General features: G+C 39.2%; 2 protein-coding genes and 1 long non-coding RNA gene across 6 annotated transcripts in view; 1 reads left to right on the top strand and 2 right to left on the bottom strand.

Moving 5' to 3' along the window:
• Nucleotides 1–5921: 5921 nt before the first annotated feature.
• LOC115343998 (taste receptor type 2 member 40-like) lies at nt 5922–8837 on the bottom strand. Its single transcript, XM_041124875.1, has one exon. It carries the CDS (start codon nt 7589–7591, stop codon nt 6656–6658), a length of 936 nt encoding a protein of 311 aa, XP_040980809.1. The 5' UTR covers nt 7592–8837; the 3' UTR covers nt 5922–6655.
• A 2979-nt stretch (nt 8838–11816) lies between these two features.
• LOC115344000 lies at nt 11817–23278 on the bottom strand. The gene is made up of 3 exons (XR_003924377.2): nt 23190–23278; nt 13908–13993; nt 11817–13053 (listed from the first exon to the last, which is right to left on the bottom strand). It is a non-coding gene; the product is annotated as an uncharacterized LOC115344000 (long non-coding RNA).
• Nucleotides 23072–23344, top strand: part of KEL (Kell metallo-endopeptidase (Kell blood group)) — a 28163-nt gene continuing 27890 nt past the window's right edge. For all 4 annotated transcript variants that reach the window (XM_041124813.1, XM_041124812.1, XM_041124811.1 and 1 more), the window contains exon 1: nt 23072–23309. The gene's annotated coding sequence lies outside the window, so the exon portion shown is untranslated. The remainder of the gene's footprint in view (nt 23310–23344) is intronic.

Raw genomic sequence — 23344 nt, 5'->3', positions numbered from 1 at the left:
ACACGAGCATAACATTGGATTCCCAGGAAGACACTTCAGCACCTATGTGGGATTGCATCTGGCTTTTTTTTTTTTCCCCATTTCTACTGGATTTTTGGCCAATAAATGTTTCGTGTAAACCTGATAATCCATGGATAGAAAAGGAACCAGAAACAAGGACTCTGGTCTCTTAGCTCAGGATACTTAATATTTTAAGTGGCAGTCACTTTCTCTGTTGTGTCCAATTAGTATTATACTAGGGAGCATCTCCACCAAGCAAGTGGAGAGAACCTCCTATTTGCCCAACCTCCTTCACGCTTACAGCCTTGTAAGGTCTTGCTGGTATGTTTGTTTGCATGTTATCAGGTTGCACAAGACACTAAATCCAGGCTCTCTTTCTTGAAGAAGTATTCTAGACACTAGACAAGGAAAGGGAGGAGAACCACATTCCTCTCCTACTAACTCTTAATGGAAATAAGGCAGCTGTGATTAGATCTTTGAAGCTGCTCAACTCTATCGATATATGCTGCATGTGGGCAGGGCAAACATAATGCATGGCAAATATATGTGCTGCTTTACCTAGTTTGGTTTTTTTTATTATTCTACGAGAATTCGAGTCAGAAATAGCATTGAGTACTTCTTGGTGCTTGCAGAACTCAAACTCTAGGCACATATAAACTTCAAAGACAAGCAATGAGAGACACAGAAAATTTTAGGAGTTCCTTCCAGTAGTTTTTTGGATTTCTATTCCGAATCTGGTTTTCTTACAACGTGTTATATAAAGGCAACAGTAAGGGTTAAGTCCTTTTCTGGCTTGCAGAAATAGCATGGTTGTTGCTCCCAACAGAATGACAATGAGTTATCTTTATATTTGACACTACCATTGTTTAGGATGAGTTATTGCTGGCAAGTCACAAAAATGTAAAGAAGTGCAATAAAAAACAGAGAAAAGTTACTCCCCAAGAATAGCAAACCTGCTTGCATAATGATGCCCATACACGAGACTGGTAATACTGTTTCTCAAGTTAATTCCTCAGTAGTCCTCTCCTAAATATGTAGCTATCTGTAGTATCTGTAGCCCTGGTATCTCCGAGTTCTTATTGTGGTCAGAGAGCAGGCACATACCACAGTTCTCAAGTGTTTTGATTAACCCATTAGTAAAGAGCTACACCAGATAACAGCAGTTGTAACAGTCATCTTATTTTCCAAATTTTCAAAGCCAGTGTTGTCAGGTAACCTTGAAAAAACAGTCTGAAAAATCCACACAGATACCATATGCCTGTAAATTCAGATATGAGATGCAGAACACTTCAATCCATAACATGGTGTTATTTGATGAAAAAATTTACAGGACTAAGCACAGTTTACTTTTATTTAATCATAAAAAGTTTTCCTTAAAAATGCAAAAGCTAAAATTATTCAAACTTAGGAAATTATCTATAAACTGTCTGAAACTGTATGTAAATATAGTGTGAAACTGTAATACCATTTACAGTAAAAACTTACATTCGAACCAAATAATTATACAATTACATGATAACTGTACAAAGGAGTTTCAAAACAGTTTGAAACATTACCTTACACTCAGTTATTCATTAAAATATTGGGTACTTAAAAAAGTATGTATGGAGTTTCAAGTCATCCACTTAACCCTTGAGACTCATTTTTGTTTAATGAGCACAGGAATATACAAAATTCTGCCTCATTTATGGTGTAACTATAAAACTAAGCTACTCTGCTAAAAAATATTAGACACAAAACCTGTGACTTCCTCAAAAACAGAGTCTTAATTGTTTTTAAATACGCAGGGAAAATCCATCTTTGTGAAATTTTTCTACAATTCAATGTCCTTCTCTTAATTTCTTGCTTCCTGAGAAAGTCTATATTGTTCTTCTAGCAACTGGAACATATATGAAGATGTTCCCCCTCTGCTGCTCTTTCAGAAGATGACCCAGTTTTGCCATAAAAGACACAACCCATTGAGAAATAATACAGGCTATTTGTATATGTGTCCTTATGCTCCTGCCTCTGGTTGGAAGGAATGTGTCAAACAGTGAAGACTTTGATGATCCTGCCTGTCCAAGAGTTGAAAAATGTGGTGACCTCCAATATAAATGGTGAAGAAACACATACTCAGATGCTGAGAAAAAACCAATACAGATGATTAAGGAAAGCTCCACCAATTAATTAATTACTTCCCTTTGTATTGCTGGTCTCTTGTACTCATAACCAGTCACACAATAGTCTACTTTTTTCCATCAGTTTTTGTCTGATCCTTTTGCTCTCTCTATCCTGCACTTAGTATGTGTCATGTTTGTGTTCCCTTTCAACTCTTTCCCAGCTTCAGAGAGTGCGAGTTATCACATGCAGTGGGATCTTCTTAGGCTTTGTTCAAACAATATTGGAAAAGAATTTGGTAGCTAATTCCTCTTATACTACTAAGGCTGATGTCTGTCACTTCAGCTTTTCAAACCTGGGTGTCTATATATCAGTGAAGAAGTTTAAATTTAGAAGCCTTACAAAGAGATTTCTGCAGAAAATGGGTTTGGTGAAACATGTACTTTCAGCACAACTTTTCAGACACACACACACACAAGCTGAGTTGTGTTAAAATGAACATTTTTACCAGGAAAGATGAGGTTTTTGATACAGGTCTCTTTTTCTGCCCTTTAAAATAAGTGATCTAGGAATCCATATGAATGTAAGAATACACCCTTACTGTGATTGTGTTTCAATAAACTGTGTTTTGATGACAACTCCTTTTAGCAGAAATTTCCTTCATTTTGGAGGAACTGATGTTAACTGCTCCTGGGCTTTCACATACACATATATACTATCACAATAAACTGGAATTTCTGTCCATGCTGTATTTTAGATTCATTCAACACATATCTTTGCAACAACTTGAAGATAATAGAAATCCCATTTTTCACCTCTGACCTTAGTGTACCATTCCAGGTGTCAAAAAAGAAAGAAAAGAATTCAAATGTTATGTGTAGGTATCACCATTTTAACTCCCCTTCATGCAACAAAGATACTGTTCTAAGAGGTTTCACTGCTTAAGTAGAAAGGAAGAAGGTGGATGCAAAGAGAGCTCAGTGAATTGGTCTAAATAAACAGCAAAACTGGGCTTGTGTAAGACTCTTGCAACCTGCCATATCAGATATGCTGGTTTAGGCATGCGTTAACAGTTGCATTTCCATATCTCCACAAATTAAGCCACATGAAGATGAAAAAAAAAGAAGGGTAATGAAGAAACTTTGCCCTTTAAAAAGATGTATATTTTGGTTTAAGTAGCTACCAGTTTAATGTTGAAGTCCTGCCTTCTATTTTTATATGCACATACAGAGGTATAAAGAACCATCATACAAGATGCCTGGTTGCCAATATGTACACGTGCATGCATACGTTGAAACATTCCTTCATTTCTGGAAGGTGTGTGAGGAATGAACTGTATCTGTGTATATTGCTAGGTTTTCCTACTTCTTGAAATCATGTTCTGACGGGCAGTGAAAATAGACTCTGTAGCATGTTTTCCAGAATTTCAGTTATGAAAATTCCAGCTGTGCTTTCGGCTATGCAAATCAGAAAAGGGTCCTGTAGTGATCTGTCAATTACATGGCAAATCTTTGCATTTTTTGCCTTGAGCTAATGACTAGAATCAAATTACTGTTTCATTACTTGGAAAAGAGGCCAGACTGTGATTTAGAAAACAAATGAGGGCTGTTGTCCTTTCTTCTCTGAATTACTCATTGATGATTTTTTTAATCATTATGAAGGATTTTATGATTTACCAGTCATCTATAGGCTACTTTAATACAATATATTGATATTATCACAAAAGTGAAGTTCTGTCTGTGACCCCTTTTCTTAACCATTTTGTTCAGGGCCTTTTCTGTGTATAGTTTAATCAGTACCCAATAGTCCACAGTCCCATGCAGTGTAATAGAAGTAATTTTCTGTCTGTCCACTACAAAAGAATCTAAAGGCCATATACCTTGTTAAAGTATAGTCACAATGTTGCAATTTCATAATATGTCTCCTTCAGGGAACAGAAATCACATCACATCGTAGATTACAAGGAATTTGCTCCTCAGGCAAAAAGAAAGGGTCCTGAACTTCGGTAATTTACAGAAATCCAGAAAAGTCTCTTTAGTGCAAAAGAGCTTTGCTTCAAATGCTGGCATCTTTGTTTTATGCTACATTTGAGCAGTTTCCTAGAAAATCTTGTATTTTTATTTTCTGGATCCTCAATGAAAAGAGCTACAAGACAATATGATTTGTATCATCTCATTCTGCTAGTGTTAGAACAGGATGAGCTTTGAACTTGGCTTGTCTCCTTATTTGATTTACCATACAGATTTTAAATAGAGCTGCCAGTGCCTCTAAGTAGCATTGGTGTGTGTGGAAATAGTTGGGATGTTTTAGAAGGGTCTGATAAGATGAATTTCAAACTTTCTTCAGGTTGCAAACTGGTAAGTTTAAGATGGAGGAATCAAACCAACCTCCAGCTTACAAACAAAACAGAGTAAAGAGAAAAATGCCTACTATCAGACAAGGTGCATAACATCAAAGAATCATAACTCTAGTAACTATTATTTTCCTACTAGTACATGGGTTGTTTTTCTTCCCACAACAAATGTTTATCAATCTTATTTAATAATTTATCAACAACAAGGATTTAGTAGACTGTTTATAAAATGCATTTTAAAGCTATTATTAATATGACAAGTTAGTTCACTGGTCAGTTACAGAAACAAAGGTCTACCAGAAGATTGACCCTATAAGGTGCCTTCCAATATTTCTGTCTACCTTCCCTCTTAGGTTCCAAAATGCATGTTGATGCACAGGTACCTTTTTCATCTAACTCTATGCAAAGAAAGCTTTGGAGGGAAGATCCACTTAAAGAGTCTGAAAAATAACACAGCAACCTCTTTCAAATCTCATATCCACTGAGGAATGTGGTTAGGTTGTTTATTCATGAGGGGGGAAATGAAAAGAAAAAATGTAAACCAAATTATGTAAAAGAGGCTGTTCAGAGTATCCCTGCTGAGCAGCCACATACTTTATAGCTCAGCCTGGAGCAGGACAAAAGACATGGTTTATGGGTTGACCATACCTCATGTGTCTTGCTTGTTCCTGTGGTCAAGAGAGATCTGAGTTTTTTTCCCTAAGGCCAGTGAGGGGACACCATGGAGGGGCAGAGGATAGACCAAACCTCCTAATGTGTGTTTCATGGTGCTAAGCTGGGAACCACTGTATTTCACAGATGGTGAAAATGGCAATGACACCATGACATGGCATGTCCTGAATTTTCACCAGCTCTGTTAAATGCCATACGAAATTCTTCTGCAAGCCACTGCTGTCACCTGTGGAACAGTTTATGTCATGAGGGGAAGAAAGACTCCAACAGAAATAATTCTTTAACTTGGTATTTTTAAATCCTTTTAAAAACCCAATTCTGACACAAACTCAGTTTAAATACAGATATATTGCTTCAAACAGATTGACTGTGACAACATCAAAACCAGATATTTTAAATCAGAATGGGCTTAGTCAACAAGAGCCTCAAGCCATATATATTTCACTGATGATTACTTTAAAAGAATGTAAACTCCCACTGCAGCTGAAAAGAATCATAAAGTTCCAGTCCCAATATGCTGAGTTTTGGACTCTGCCAAAATATGCGATTTGTCCAGGAAATTGTAATTTATTTCTAAAGCTGAAGGAATTCCTGTGTAGAAAAAAATTACAGGACACAGCCTGTCAAAATTGAGACAATTCATGGAGATGTGCAATTTCTAGAAACTTTTAAAGATATTTTCAAGCCATATATTTAAACATTGGTGAACTATTTTCTCACTAATATTAATTAATTTTAGTAATTTAATGATATTTGATGATATTTAAATGATATTTAAATGACACAAATCCATGCTTCTGATTTGAGGAATCTATTCTCCCTAGCAAAAGCCAAAAATTAACCTTTCAATTCATTCTTCAGAAAAGTCTGATATTAAGGAAATTCTTTTTCCTATTAGCTCTAGTCACAGGATTTTGGAGAGTCTTCCAATGTATCTTTCTGTTGGGAACAGAGACACTGATTACTAGTTCAGCAACAGCAGGAAGCGCAAAAGGCTGTGTCATGCTTTACTGAATCATACTGGAATCTTAAAGATGCTTTTAGAACCAACAAATATTTTTCTTCTAATAGAATCAACAAGCAGTCAAAAATGACCAGTAAGAAACTCCCAAATTCTTGGGAATTCCTTAGCATCCTCATATGTGCTTGCACTAACCAGAAACAGCCTTCAAGCTTCATATTCACATATAAAATTTGAGCATGCCTGTGCTTAAGCAGGTCTGTTCTGTTACTATCATTAGAGTCTGATTTGTAACTTAAACCATCTCAAGTGATTACATATTGGTGATTTCTAAATAAAGTACAGCAAGTACAGTACATATATTCTGCAGGCAATCATCTTTTAAAATAGGAGAGAACTTACAGAATTCCTCATTACAAGGATCACATCCAAGTAAAGCAAATTCCCAGCCTCATGATTCCAGATCAGGGCCATAATCTACTCATTCATGCTTCTATTATTTTATACCTCTGGGGAGTTCAGTTTAATTAATTTGGATCTAAACTAGAAAGCCCAGGCTATCCCAGCATCTTTTACATGGATCTAGTTCTGACATGACAGTTTGCATGGTGCAAAATCCTAGCTGGCAGCTCTCGAAATTTGGGGTTGCTCCAGATTAAGACCATAGAGTGTCCTGCAGGACAAGCAGCCATTAGAGCTAAACACATGGCTTCCCCAATGCTTAAAGGTAAAAAAATGTTGGATAAAATGAGAACCAAAGAAATAAAATATGTAACATAGAGGATAAGGAAGGAAAAGATTGACTTGATGGCACCAACATGGGCCTCTAAGCTGGCATCCCTGAAGCCAGTTGCATTATTTTGCATCTGTCTGGTGTGTATCCACAGAGACCTAATCAGCAAGATACTCGAAACAACAAACACTATTAAAGGCAGTGCTACACCAGCATTACAGAGAAGAATCAATAAAAAAAAACTAGCTTTCATAGTGACTCTCCTTTCTGAAGAGTTTGTCATGGTTAAAGGAGCAGTGAAGTTGTTGTGCACGTCGTAGACATCCCAGGCAAAAGGAAGAGACATTGCAAAGGAGAAAAGAGATGATGTTATCAGCATCCAGGGCACAAGACTGGAAATTCTTTGCTTCAGCCAGATGAAGAAAGACTGAGTAAAACTAGCAATCTTGGTACAATAGAAGACACTAAGCCAGGCAGCAAACCAGAGGCTGGAGTAGTTCAGAAACATAAAAACTGTCTTGAAAATTACAAACAAGTTTTCTTCGTAATAGGAGGTTTCGCAAAACAGACTTAGGAACAAATCCAGCATCATCCAGGACTGCAAAGAGAATCTGGATAAACTCAGAAAGATCATAATCATATCATACGAGGACAATATTTTGCTCCTGATGCAGCTAGTTGAACAGACAGCCAAAACAGCTCCATTTCCTAGAAGTCCTGCCATGGATTCAATTATAGCAATTGCTACAAAAAGGAGAGAAAATAATGCATACATCGCAACTCAAGAACTCACAATTTTTACTCAGCTTTTCATGGGCTCCTGAAAGCCTTAGATTTGCAAGGCAATGCCAATCCCAAATAGCTGTTATCAGCACATGCTCGCCTATTTATCTCAGAGGAAGAAGTATCATAGTAAGTCATTTAATATTTATGTTATTTTACATCTTTTTGATGATTAATAGCTCAGCTGCTTTCTCTAAGCATGCAAATTAGATGAAGATTCAATTACAGTCTTTTCAATTCAGAGAAAGGATTTGCATTTAAAGGACTCATGCATTTTTAAAAGTGTGTTGTAATCCAGTTTTCACAGAACCCTCTGAATTTATGTATGTAAAGATGGAGAAGAGTTTCAAATGTGTGTATTCTCTCTCATGCTAGGATTGGGCCCCATAGCCCTATCGGGGGGGGGGGGGGAGAAAGATCATTTCAATATCAGAATGTGCAAGAAATACAAGATATTTTCAGAAAATACAGAATGAGCTAACTTTTGTACACAAATGCCTAAAGTCTCTTAAACCTGTTTGAGGAGCCTGATCTGATTTCCACGTCTGGCCATCACGCAGTTAACATTCTTCCTCCTCCCTCACTCCTGCAACTGTTAGGCAAGCATTCTCACTGTGGGTCCTAGGTTTGCAGAAAAGACATTCACAGCTTGGCTACTATATACTTGATTTTTCCTAACAAAACAAAGGGTTCAGACCTTGGTTCAACTCCACTTATGACTTGTAATGGAATAGCTAATGTTATTCCCACTCATCAGGGAACTGGATGCTTTAGTACACTTGTTTTACAGTCCTGTTTTTTTTTTTTTTTCCTTCCCTGAATCTATGGTGTTTTGTTTATGTATTGACCAGTCAGAAGTGCTAGCCGCTAACCATTAAAGTTCTCCAGCCAGCAGCCTAACTACACCTTTAAGGACCAATCACACCAAGGCCAACTGAAGAGAAAGGTATGATTTACACTGACTGGCAGCTCATTCCTACCAGCTAATTGATGAAGCAAGCATGCAATTTGCTCTTGCTGATAGTCATGTCATGATGTTGATCTGATCTACCACCTTGTTTCTTTGCTTTGGCTGCTGCAAGCCCACTTTTTGTCCTTGTTTTTATTCACCCACCATGCTGGAGCATAGCAGTCCGGAGGATAGCTTGCTTGCCCTGGCCAGAAGAGAATCTGGCTATGTCTTCCAACTTTCAGTTAAGTGTCTGTCGTGGTTTCAGCCCAGCCGGTAACAAAGCACCAGGCAGTCACTCGCTCGCTACCCGCCCCCCGACACGGTGGGATGAGGAGAAAATATAAAGGCAGGCTCGTGGGTCGAGACAAGGACAGGGAGGGATCACTCCCCACATATGGTCACGGGCAAAAGACAGGCTCAACTTGGGGAAGAAACAAAATCAATTTGACTTACTACCAATCAAAACAAAACAAGGATATTGGGAAGCAAAACCCAACCTGAGAACAGCTTCCCCCCACCCCTCCCTCCTTCCCGCCTCAACTCCGCTCCCGGTTCTCTCCCCCTCCTCCCCGCGGCGGCGCAGGGGAGCAGGGGACGGGGTCAGCTCGTCATACCTTGTCTCTGCCGCTCCTTCCTCCTCAGGGGCAGGGCTCCTCACTCGGCCCCAGCTCCACCGTGGGATCCGTCCCACGGGAGACAGCCCTTCACGAACTTCTCCAACGTGAGTCCTTTCCGCGGGCTGCAGTTCCTCACGAACTGCTCCAGCGTGGGTCCCTTCCACAGGGTGCAGTCCTTCAGGCACAGACTGCTCCAGTGCGGGCTTTCCCACGGAGTCGCGGCCATCTTGGAGGGCATCTGCTCCCCCACTCCCCTCCATGGGCTGAGGGGTCAGCCTGCCGCCTCACCACGGGCTGCAGGGGCATCAGCCTCCTCAGGCGTGTCCCCCCCCCCTCCTCCTCTTTCACTGACCTCAGTATCCACAGAGGGGTTCCTCTCACATTCCAATCCCCTGACTCACTGCAGGTTCCCCTTCTTAAATCTGTTCTCCCACAGGTGTTTCCACTGTCACTGACGGGCTCGGCCTGGGCCAGAGGCGGGTCCGGCCTGGAGCCCGGGAAGCTTCGAGCAGCTTCTGACAAGAGCTGACCCTGCGGCCCCCTCCCCGCTACCAAAAAAAAACCCCGCGCCACACAAACCCATAACAATGTCTTAACTGCTATATAGTAGAGGAGAAAGATATAGGGACCCTGCCTCACTTGCCATGACAAAAAGGCATTGTAACTTCAGAAATGATCTGAAGGTGACATTAGCAAGAAGAACAGGTATCTCTACCTTGAAAAAGTACTTCAAGGTGAATAGTAGTCTGGATGGGAAAGTATCTACATCTCTTTCATTCCATTGAGAGAGATTTGGGCATTTTCTTTTCCTTTTCTTCCTTTGTGTCTGTTCAGTGGTGACTGGGAAACCAGGTGCTTTCCTTAGCACTGGCAGAGGAAGAGATGACAGACCAGGCGTATAGACAGCCTAACGCTATGAACCATGTCTAAGGTTATGCAGCCACTGAACTGGGGTTTTCACAACTACGGTTTTGAACTCTGGCGTCTGATGTCCCACTTTACATGCCTATATTTGTATTTTATATCTGATGCCTAAACCTCTCCCTGGATTGCACAATTATCACTTCTGAGTTTATGAGAAATGCTTACCATGGCCTCTTCTGCGTTAAGAAACAAAATGGATGTCCTTCTACTGGGGCCCCAGGTCAGCTCCTTAACTTTATTAGATATATTAAAAGGGTTGTTACAAAGTGGATTATCATGTTTTTCTTATGTGTGTGGAGATTTTTAAACATTATAATTATCGTTACATGCTTGTTCTGAGTGTCCCAAACAAAAATAATAAATTTGTAGTAAGATAGAAAAAGCAAAAAAGAAAATTATTTTGCCAAAGTACTTCACCAGTCCATTTTGCTCTAGTGTCCTGAAAAAATACAAAATTTAGCTGAGGAATTTAAGATCTGGAAATATACAGCATTAAATACAGGAGAAATGGCACAAGTGTTAAAAGAGTCAGAGTCTTGCTCCAATATGGAATGTGCATACTTTTAAATTCTGTTGTACTTGCTAAAAGGAGTGAATTCAAACACTTTCCACATACAAGAAGAAAAATTTTAAGGGTCTTCTAAATGAGTGGACAGGTTTGGGTTCAGTGAAAAGGTTTGAGAAGGATGTTTTACATGTAGGATAGAACACTGAAGAAAAAACCCAAAGACTTTTTAGAAATGAAGTGATACAAATTGCTGTCAGTAGTACAGTAGAAGGTATGGGCAGTTATCAAGGGAGAAATTTTGAAATATTTTTTCAACGCTGTTTCTTTGTGTGGTTTGAATTTACAAATGCTTTAATGTAATCTATGATTGCCTAGGGCAGTGATCAAACTTTTTGATCACACACTCCTATATATAAAAAATTTTTGAGCATGCACCCCTGATATATGTATATTTATTTATTTATAAATTATATACATGTACCAGTGCACATATTATGCTCATATTATGTACATTATAAAACATACACAAAAATAGAAATTTAAAAAGGATTTAAGATTAAATAAGCAATATATTAAAAATAATGTTTGTTTTATTTCATTAATGGTACAACCCCCTTTTTTGTTCTCACTAAAAATATTATTAATAATTATTTTTTAGTGAGAGCAGTGTGATTGGGTATGTTTCATTATTTTTTAAAATCTTGGTTTAACACTTTGTGATACAGTGATCCAAAGGTCTGGTTCTATGTTCAGTTTATTTTGATACTTGGTCTTAATGGCTGTCATAGCTGAAAAAGATATCTCACAAAAATACATAGATCCAAATGGAAGAAATATATTGTTGGCTGTGCTTACTAAATCATGATACTCATTTTTCAATCCCATCCACCACATATGCAAAGATTTTTGTTGAAATTTGGCTAGCAAATTTCCATCTGCCTGATGTCAAAACTTGCAAACTAATCAGAAGGTGTTGCATTCTTATATCTTTAATAAATGGGTTCAAAACCCACTGAAAGTCTTAACCTGGAAGATTTTTAAGCAGATTAGAAAGTTCTGTTTCCAAATTTTGTAAGTGTTCATGTATGAGAATTTTTGTAGGTGACACACATCATTTCTGGCAAGAAAATCACAAAAATCTCCACAGCACAAGTTTCTTTTGAAAAGCAGTTACTTTCTCACCCACTGTTACAATGTCACTTTCACCTTGAAGGGATGCATTAAATGTGTTTATTTTTTAAAAAATAACTGCTAGGTAGCATGCTACTGACAGATGCGTGTCATCACAGAAAAGATCAGCAAATTCAGAACACTTCTTTTTTGTAAAAGAAAAACGTGTAACTGGTCTTTAAATTCAACAAGTCTTTTAAAAGCCCATTGCCATGAGATAACCAGCAAATGTCTGTATGGTACAAAGGATTTTCATGGTCACTCCCCATCTCATTAGGAAGTACTGTAAAGATTCTGCTGTGCCAAAGTCTTGTTTTTACAAAATTAACCACATCGATGACATCCTGTAGTACTTTGTGCATGTCTGGCTCCCATTTCTTTGCTGCAATAGCTTGCCTAAGAACAGCGCAGGGAATGAATTTCAGGTGTGGTGCTGTCTATGTAACCTTACCACGCAATCCTTTTCTTATGCCAAAGCAGCTGCTCCAGCAGTCATTACACTTGCACAGCTTTTCCATAAAACATTATTATTAAAGAAGTAATTTACTGTTGAGAATGTAGCTTTTCTGGTAGGTCTTTCCTTTAGTGGCTCACAGAAAGTAGTTCTTCATGCATTTCACTATCAAAACAGAATCTAGCAAATACCATAAGCTGCATAGCAAGCCTCTCACGCTGTGTAATTTGTACTGATACTTGTTTCTTCAAATCTTCAGCAATGTTTTCTATGCATCTCCCAACAGTGCTTGCTGACAAAGGAATACATTTGTTTGCCGCCGTATTGCTTTCTGCGTATCACTGCAGCCGTTTTTACCATGGCAGGAAGAACAAGTGTTTCCCCAGTGGTATGTGGCTTTTTGTCTTTTGCTATGAAGTAAGAAACCTCAAAGAAGGCTTCTAAACATTTATCATTAAGTTCAGTGAAATTCTGTAAAGTACTGGATTGAATATCACATAGCTTGAAACATCATTGAAAAAAATTGTAGAGGTTTGTCTTCCTGTTCTGGATGCTTAGTTTTTAATTGTCATGCTATTTCTGATAGCTTCATAGGATCATTAGCTAACTTTTCAAGGCACATTATATGGGGTGAGGTACTTCCGGTGCGTGTTGATCTCTGTGGCCAGCAGCGTGCTTGAGTATTCTGACTGTATGTGCTTGTGTGTTTCCATATATGCCTGAGGAGTATGTGCTCAGCCTCACTACTGGCTCGACCTCAGGAAAACAGAGCCACAGCATCCATGCATCATCAGGATAATAGATTAATCAACCTGTAGCAGTACAATCCCTAGATAATAGAATATAATTAAGAGGAATAGTAAGTATAGAGACTGCTTTAAACAAGTATCGTAAATACCTTCTATGCTGGTGATGTTTCAACATTTGTTTCAACATTGATGTTTTAACAAAGTTCTACATTTAATGAAATTACGTAACAATGTGCTAACGTCTGTTAGTAGTTATTAACATACTACAGTACAGTCCTAATGGTACAAGTTGTTTGTACAATTAGCAAATTGGGCACAGATCATGTCACCAAATTGCTTACAAAAATTATTCTTAATTTAGTTTTGGTAGACTACCAGTATGTTACAATTCATCCCGTATTTACAAACTACAGAACTTGGAGTTGTTTCATGCAACTTTCTATTGTCCTGGTGACCCATTCCAGGCAATGATCTTTGTTTCCATGGCTAAGAGACACCTGGAGTGACTCACATGCATTTACTCATTGCACACCTCAAAAGCCAGGCCAAGCCTACTCTGCCTGGCAACTGACTGACAAGCTGACTGATACTGCTGCCATTCTAGCTGCTGTTTTTGATTCTACTGCTGCTGTATTCTCAATTACACTCATGCTCTAGAAAGTTCTGGACCAATCATTTTTTCCAGGAAGGGGCAAAGTGAGCTGCTGAAGGGTAGATAATTTCTTCACACTGCAGAAAATGACCCTCCAGTTCCTGGGGTCATATTGTGTTGTGCACTTGGGTGGACCAGCAGGAAGTGCCAAATTTTGACATAAAGAAGGTTAGCTTCAAGGTTCTATGCAGTGACCTACTGCCTGTCACCAAGTGTCACCATATCACATTCTGGGTGCCAACACCTGTGAAGAAGGTCCTCCACTCAATTGTGTAGCCTTACCATCTTGATGTTGATTGCTAGGCAGCGAAATTGAAGTCCATAGTGCAGACGGAGATGGAGGTCTTCCAGGCCATCTTCCAGACTGTCTACCCATGAGTCAAAAACAACATCACAGAGATCAGATGGGTGTTAGCTGAACCTGAAATCCCCATCTTCTTGGAGACAATTAACAAAGTACATATCCCCATACGCTGTTTATAGGGGGGCTACTACCAGTAGATCGATTTTAAAAGCTACTCAAGATTCTGCAAGTCGAGAGGGAGAATTATGGATGAAGCATGGATTGCAATGGCCACGTGTGTCAAAGAGCAGCAGGAGGAGCTGTTCCGTAAGAGAAGGTGAGCCAAGAAGTTAGCACCACCGCAAGGCAGACAGGGACAGTAAGGACACTGTCAGGCATGCAGTCCCACAGCGTATGAGCAAGAATAACAGATAAGCTCTGTGATGGTAACTAGGGTCAGCTAGCAGTCCAGTGATTGCCAGAGAAATGGTAACTAGGGTCAGCCAGCAGTCCAGTGATTGTTAGACAAGTCCATAGTGATAAGGCATGTCCAAGATCAAGCCAGGAATTCAAGTCTGCAGGTCACAATCAGTATTCAGATCAGCTAAGCATGTGTAAAGGCACAGGCATAGCTGCAGCACAGCTTAGGTAGAGACCAAGGGTGAGCGCTCAGCTTAGAAGCAGCTCCTGAAAATAGGGAGGGCAAGCCCCACTGAGGCTTCTCACACTGATTTGATTTAAGGTCAGCCAGCTGCACTCTGAAAGTTGGCTCTGAATCTAGGCAGCCAAAACCCCAGAAGCAGTGGAGGAGGAGTGCACTCAAGGCCCTGACAATATGCACTATGGCAGTACCTGAGAACTTTATCAATGAGTCCATCCCAGTACCATCTTTCTACCACCTGGTGGTAAAATGAATAATATCAGTGCTATTCAACACAAGTAAATTCCAAGGGTTTGACCAAGAAAACAGTTTGTTTAAACAGAATTAACTACCATAGTAGGTGGGTAGTTAAGTACATAAAGTAGTTCAGTGAATGTATAGAGAATAAGTGTACAGTATTCTGAGCTGTTTTAACAGGAGATTAAGGGAATTGATTCTCTCCCTCAGCACTTTTTAAGACAGTATCTGGAATACTGCATCCAATATTCAGGGATAATTTTATTTTTCTAGTGACAGGAGACTATTAAATCTGTAGATAACACCAGGCTTGGACTGGCCACAAAGTTTTTGGAAGACAGATTCAGAATTCAAAATCATCTTGACAAACTGGAGATGCAGACTGAAAAAATACAGACAAATGCTTATAGATATGAATAAACATATGCATAAACACTTGATAGGGAAGAAGCTGTCAGCAGAACTGCAGAGAAGGACCTGGTGGGTACAGCAACAGTTGTGAAGGCAATTGTAAAAAAGACAAATGGCATGCTGGGATATACAAACAGCAATTTTTGTTTGTTGTACGAATTAAGGCATTGTACTGTTCTGTGTAGCTCTATTAAGGTTATGTGGCAGAACTCCAAAAGTTAGAAACATTTGCAAAAATTGAAAGCACCAGCCTTGTTTAGTTTAGAGAGAAGCCCCTGCAAAAGGGCTTACACATGCGAAAAATAACTCTGAAGAATAAACTTTTCTCCACGTACATTGTGGGAAGGGCAAGGAGAGGCAGGCTTCATAATTACAAAGTCAGATCCTTTTTATGAGCAGAGTGTTAAAACTTAGAGAAAAAAAAGTCATATATATTCTCATGGCAAACTTTTTAGAAGAGTTCAAACAAGAAGCTGCAGGAATGTCACAGGGAAAGTTGAACCTGCTTTTGAGAAGAGAATGAAAGCACAGCTTACTCATTTAACAACATAGAAGTGTACTAAAAATGCATTTGTTTCCATTTCAGTCTGGGAGAAAATCTTTCCCTGCTAATTAGGCTGTTCAGTTTGTCTTTTGACTTTGTATACTGGAGTCTTTGGTACTTCATAATATCTCGTAGTCACACAGGAAATTATGTAGTTAATTTAAAAAAATGCCACATTGCTGGGCAGATACAAACAACACAACAAGTTAGGAGATGACTCAACCCCACATATTACATCAGGACCAAAGATAGGAGTGGAACTTTAAATCACCAGAATCCTGAGTTTAGGCCTTACTACTGAAACACAGTGCAATAGCTGGAGATACCGAACAGGACGAAAAGGGTAAGAAGAGAAGTCATAAAATGAAAACTTGGTGGAAATACAGAGCAAGGAAATTGAGGGTTCTGCTCAGGAGGGATGAGATCACTTTTTTTTTTTTTTTAAATATGTCATAAGAGGACCTTTGCATTTCACAAGCGTTATTTGTGATATTGCTAAGTATATGAAAAGCTTTAGTATCAAGTATGATCTAAAACAGAAATGGGGACAGCAGATTTGGAGACTGAACAGAAGAGAAGAATTTTTATTACTGATGACACTTCAATATCTGGTCCACAGCTGTAACAAATGGTAAATAATATGGACGTACTTCTATCCAAAAAAATATTGAAAAACAGTGTTCTTGCTGACACCTTCTAAAGCATTGCCAATGGCCATGGAATTATGCTTCCACATAATTTCTTGTTGTGGCATAACAGTTAAAATATACATGTTGAGACACAAGTCTCTGAGTTTTGGTCAAGTGGCTATTGCATTTTAACAGTCGTGACTCAAGTGATTCTGCATCAGAAGAACTTAATCTACATGTGAAATATAATTGATTCTGCCCCATAATCTCTGAAATTCAAGGCCCTTTTCACCTCACACGTTAGCATCCATCATTTATAAGGCTTAATTCTGTTTTACTGTCACCAAGCACAGAACTTAGCCTGAGTTTGCCATAAGTAGATATTAGTGAACAACTCCACATCTCACACAAGGTTGTCTCTCATCTCAATTGGATCTGTAGGGCTAATGCAGTAAAACACAGGACATAGCTTTTGTATTATTAAATTCACCACTTCTGATTATGTGGAATATGAAAGGGGATTTTTTTTGTTCTACTGATTTTTCAGAATCGGAACTGAATTTTAGAGCAAATATCCTTTTAAATCAGCCTGTAAGCAATTGTAAAAGACAAAGTAGGTAACCAGTACTTTAAAGAACTTTGGAAAATGGTTTTCTAGGGTGTATTTCAGAAGGTGGTGCACTGTGAAGAAGCAAGAACAAAGTTGGTACAGAGTCAATTCTAACAGAATCCCTCTGGTAGTCTCCTGGTCTCAGCCATTTCATTTGCCTTAGCGTGCCTCCTCAATAGCAGGCTGTGTGGCTGCTTATTCAGGGATTATGTTTTTATTCTTTCTTGCCCACCTTCATTTTAAATAAAAGTTTCAGAGGCTAGGACTTGCTTTTCTGAATGGAAAACAATGCCTTATGGGTGTTTTGGGATGGTTTCACAGTTAATGTCTGAATGTGTAAAAAGATATACAACTACAAAAAATCTTTTTTAATATAAATATTTACCTGGTTGCATAGAAAAAATTCAAGTTCTCACTAGTACAGTAACTGCAACAAACTACAAAATCATTAACAATAGCCTGAAGTGATTTTATAATTAAGCCTATTTATTCTTAGAGATTGTGCCCAGTGAAGCAATAAAATGAGATATTAAAGTAACATAGAAAATAATACAAAACATTCATGTAGGGCAGGATTATGCCCAGGGAAACTCAAGAAAATAAGGTGGGTGTCTTGTAATTTCATCTTCAATGTCTTCTCCTGCCATTCTTACTTTCAAGTCTTTCCCCTTCTGGCTTTCTTGCCTAATATTCTCTACCCTCCTATCTTCATACTCAGACTTCCCTTCTCTAGTACCTGAAACCAACCCCTTTTCTTTTCTGTCATCAAGGCTACCCTTCCTGTCTACTTCCTGATTCACACACCTTGCATCCATTCTATCCACTTGGCTTCCAGGTCGGAGTATACTCTTCCTTTTGGATGGATCAATGAATCTTTAGTTTGAAGGACCCACACAGGTCAGGCTATCCCACCTTTTTTCTCGTCCTCTTTAACAGATTCAACGAGGTAACGGAACTACCACACATTGAGCTAGTTTGTGGTTACAACCTTTGCTCCTTCCCCTTCTTCCTGCCTCCTCTGAACCTAAAGTCTTTTGACGGATGTTAGTGGTTAGTAGTATCAGCAACTTTTCTGTCCTTTTTCCTGAGTAAAGCTGTTGAACAAGTGGCCCCAGAGCAGCTGGAAGAACAGGTTGCCCAGGGAAGTTGTGGATGGCCCATCGTTGGAAGTGTTCAAGGTCAGGTTGGATGGGGCTTTAAGCAACCTGATCTAGTGAAAGATGGCCCTGACCATGGCAGGGGGATTGGACTAGATGATCTTTAAAAGGTCGCTTCCAATCCTAGCCATTCTACATACCTGATGGACTGAAGGTAGATGAGAGGGCAAGTATTTGGCAGAAAAAAAGGTAATGAAAACCTCCCATCTGCATATGTACCTAAAAGTCTCTGAGAGCATTCGTGTCCCAGAAGGGATCTCTCTATGTCACCCATGGGGCAGTTAGAACACTCTGCTAGTTCCCTGACTGGCAGGTCCAATTCTGGGCTGTTTAAAATGAATTTATCCTGCCATCAGTGCTCCCATCCACAATAGAAAACATTATGGCTCTCAGGTTATCCTGCCTCCATTTTTCTGAACTTCTCTAGTGAAGCAACAAGCTCTCACAGTGCTACAGCATTCTGATGTTTTCAAAACAAATTTGTGCTTTTGATGGTTATGAAAACTACTAACATTTGGCAGGCAGTCTTTCACATAAATGAGAATTTCTTTCATGTTGCTTTAATCCACAAATCACACTGGTCACTGGTAGTACCATCAGTGACCATTTGAGGTAGAAAAGCTTGAGTTAGACAAGTTTATTTTTAAAACTAAGTACAGTCTCTTTGTAAGTGATAACCTTTCCACATGAGTTTTCAAGATGGCCAGTGACATTAACATTGCTGCATCATGTTTTTTCTAATGTGCTTTTTTTCATTTAATTACATAAAGCTGGCAATTTTTTGTGCAGTCTATGATACATATATATTTTTCAAAGGTTGAAGCTGGAATATCAATCTATGAAGCAAAACTTCACCCTACCAAGGTGTTGCAGGGGAATTTACTATTCACACAGTGTAGAATATCAAAGTCCCAATTCAAATTCACTTCAGGACAGATATTAAGAAAATAATTTTCTGAAATCTCCCTAGATTCCTAACCATCTTGAATGTATAAGAAAAGCCTACAACAACATCTGTCAAACACACATCAATGCGCTTAATAATTCCACATTTCTTTGAATCATACATCTATTTAAATCTAAGAGGTATCTAGAAGATAATTGCCATTAAACATTTTTATGTGTGGCAGATGGAAAGCATGTCCAACACTGTATTCCTTTCAATGTGCTGTTCAGTGTTACATTTGGAAAAGCTAATGCATTGTATAGAGAAGAGAAAGAGTCTGTCTCAGAGAAAAAAGCCAAAGGTCCTCTCACTAATTTGTGAACTCAAGAGAGCAGAGCTGTCATCTGTGCCTTAAAGATAAGAAGGGAATCAGTCGATAAGGATTACTTGTGACGTTTCCCCCACCCCCAACCCCGCTTCCTGCTTCTGTAGTTAGAAAAAGTTTACAGGGAAACTTTTTGTCTTCACTTTCGGTAGTTGATAAAGCCATCTTCAAAGAAACTTATGTGCTAGCAGGAAAAAACAACCGCATGTGTACAGCACCATATCCTTGTATACATGAATACTTCACGTATTCAGCTCACAAGATCCCCAAAGCTCCATAGGCTGTATATTCAATAAAGATGTCAGACTGCACACTGCCATCATGCAAGCCCCTCCAAGGTAGACATTTTTCAAGGCTTAAATGCATATACAGACATTACACGGTCCTGTGACACCTAACCTGAAGAAGACTTCCATATCCAATTGGTAGTGTGGAAAATGTAAGATATGCTTCCCTGGCTTACTGCTGCCGGATGAAAATGTGCTCTGTCCTTAGCTTGATAGATGCAAGAAACTCTGCTTGAAAAGGTACATAACTACAGTGTCTGAATTACTCAGCTTCAGCTAATGACCACAGTCAAACAGATTTTTCTGAAGTGTGGGTCATATAATTTTGGATAAACTATGTCTTATACCTGGATATCTCAGAGCACAAGCACAGAGAGAGCATCTATGTGAAATAAACCTACATTGTCTCCAGAGAGACATGAACCTTGGAATAAATAAAAGTTTTAACAACCTGATTCTCTCCGTAACAGTTCAACTTTCCTGGTGAATTATTTAACAAACTCTGTTGCAGTAGAATTTTACTCAGAAGGATGTTCTTCCAATGGAAACCAACAGTAGTGTCTGTTAGATCCAGTATATAACATTATGGTCTGTGATGGCTTAGGAGGGGGAATATTGCCTTCATGCCAGATCTTGCAAGACAGCTTTCTCAGCATCACAGCACCACTGAAACATGTACTAATTCAAATACCCATGCTCTTCTCTGTGAAAGTGATGTGCATTTCATTTTCTGAAACATCCTATGCACACTTATAATGAGGTTGTGATCCAACTACTTTTCAAGATGCGTCCTGATTAGTTTACAAGGTCTGGAAAAAATTGTCCATATATAAACATTCACAGTGTTTCTAGATAGCGTGTGTGGGACGGTGCATATGGTGTGGCAATATCAATGTAACATTTTGTCAAATTATGTGGTAAAATTGCATTTAATAAAGAGGAGGTAGAGGGCCTGTTTAAAAGATACTGGCTCATGAAACAATGTTAACTCCAATCATATCCCATTGGCATATTGACCAAAAGGCTTTTTTGGTCTTCTCAAGTTTCATTTTAAAACTGAATACTTTAGCTAAGGTTTTATTACTTGCTTTAATTTAAATTACATTGTGTTCAGAATTATCATAGCCATTTTATAATCAAAGAGGCAATAAATTCCTTGCCCAGAGAAATTTTAAAGCCTAGATAGTGTTCATTAGAGAAAACAGAAGTAAAATTAACTTCATTACTTAAAGCATGGGAGCTGTTAGATGCTGTAATTATGAAGATGGAAGCGTTCAGACACATAGATAAGACAGATAAATGAACTGCATATTGTCGTGAACAAATTTGTCCAGTCAGTTTCCAAAGATATCTCCACTGTAAGATCACTTATAATTAAACCTAGTCAGGTCACTACACACATTTGCATACCATTTCTTTGTCTATACTATCAGTGCAACTACTAAAAAGCATTTGGGAGAGAGTACTAGAACTGTAGCCATTGTGAGAAAAGATGTACAGTAGAGAAGAGTGAAAAAGGCTCAAAGGCAAATGGGGCAGAAACATGTGGAAGACTTAAAGCTATGTTGAAACAAAGGATTATAAGGGCTGAATTTTGTTACATATTCCCATTTGTCAGTTTGCACAAAGATTTGGGATTTCACTAGCTGTAAATTAATTTAGGCCACAGTGAACAAAGCACATCTGTATCTGTTGGACAGTATGCATCACAGTAATGCTCCTCCCAGTGATGCAAGAGTTGTGACTACCACAAGAGTGTTTTGTTACTTCCACTAAGTTGAATCTCAAGCATTTATGGAAGGAGTATTTGCAGATTGGATTCTGATGTTAAGCTGAAGGGAAGTGACCTATTGCAAGGAAAGAAGGGTCATCAAGGACCTTTTTTGCAGTATTTAGAGCTGTTTGGTAAATGTAGAAATATATAGCTACCAGTGACTTGAGAGGTAGAAAGAACTGGGAGTAAGTAACTCGTTTCAGCCATAGAAGAAGTCTGTTGTCACAGTATAATCAATGATGTTAAGAAATTATGCAAGCACTACAGGAATAGGGAAAAAATCAGATTGATGAAGGTGGGGAGAAGATTTGGACTTTAGGAGAGAGACCAAAGTTTTGGGAAGTTGTGAACCACTGAACAGATATCTAATTATCTTCAGATCAGTGAACCAAGGCATCATATTCCCCTGAGACACTAACATCATGGGGAGGTAAACAGTTCTGTCCTGGTATTCTGCTTGTTTCAGTCATTTGGGAAGCTGACACCAAACTGGTCCTCACCATCTCTCTCAGCTCCCAGCTGCCACTTGAGAAGGTCTCAACTCCCAACATCCACCACTCAGTTTTTAAAGTCTCAGGGGAGTGATCCTGTAGTCAAATGTTTGAGTTATGGCCTAATTGTGGTGATACTGCTCAATTCAGGGTTAAACACAATGCATTGTCCTCTAAGGAGGACCATTACTCAATAGTTTCACTATGTAGGCCTGGTTACTTTGGATAAACGATGCAGGCTTTGCCAGTGGCTATACCTTTGAAGAAGGAACTAGAGACTGATAAAAAGGAAACAGAAGGCACCGAAGGCTGGACAATTGCCCAAGAAGCATGAACTAGGGGAAAAGTAAAGGCAGCAGGGAGAGATCATGACCACCGACTCAATTCAAGACCTAAAACACTTACCCCTGCCCCCCCCCCCCCCTTGAGCATGCACTGTAGAATAAAAGAACACTGTACTTTTAATTCGAAGAGGAGAAAACCTTAGCCCAATAGAAATGGTGGCAGGTAAGCGACTACCAATAATGATTTTGGGGAAGGACTTTGGAAACTAAGTAGGTGAATCTAAAACTGTATAAATTGCTCACTTGTTTAACTGCAGGGTGTGCCAGCTTTGTGCAGTTGTCACCTGGCACCCATCTCTGCACAGACATGAAATAAACAAATGTCTCGGCTCTGTGTGTAAGATTGGCTCATTGCACACTGGGTAATGAACCCCACTTGTGGCACAACCGTCCCACTTCCCAGTCCTCAAAGCAGAGAAACTTCCCTCCCAAATCTTTCCAGTATGCATCCTTAAGGAAGCAAAGACACGCAGGCTGGCCATCGCCTGAGAAGCAACAAACAACTGTAACTAGAACCAGTAATGAATGATTTCTTTTACACCTCTTAATGCAAAAAAAAAAAAGAATCGGAAGTATATTTGTGTTCAACCCTTGAATGGACTTAGGAATGCAGATGAGAGCAAAAAGAAAGTCAGCACGTCAGCCTTTCTTTTGCGGGAGGAGGAGCACGAGGACCCATAACCCACACTATCTTGCAATAGGCAGAGGGCTCCAGGCCCAAGAGCAGCAGGTTGAAACAGGCTAGTACCAGTGAGAATATCAGACCAAAACAGGCTTGTTGGGTGGGCAGGATAGTAAGGCTGTTGGAGAGAAAAGAAGCAGCAAATTGTTGAGAAGAGGCTGTGGGAGATAAAGAATCACATACTTCTGTTCAAAAAGATTTCGGCGCAGCTCCAAGAGACAGAGGGACACATGGGTCACAGCAAGGGGTAGAAGGGAACAAAAAATACAGTTTTATGAGAAGTAGAGGTGTTAGGAGGAGAAGGTGGGTGGAGAGTTGCAGAAATGTATCCATTTCCC

The sequence above is a fragment of the Aquila chrysaetos genome, chromosome 7 (genome assembly GCF_900496995.4).
Source record: "Aquila chrysaetos chrysaetos chromosome 7, bAquChr1.4, whole genome shotgun sequence".
Taxonomy (NCBI): Eukaryota; Metazoa; Chordata; class Aves; order Accipitriformes; family Accipitridae; genus Aquila; species Aquila chrysaetos.
This window is presented reverse-complemented; position numbering and strand designations above follow the sequence as displayed.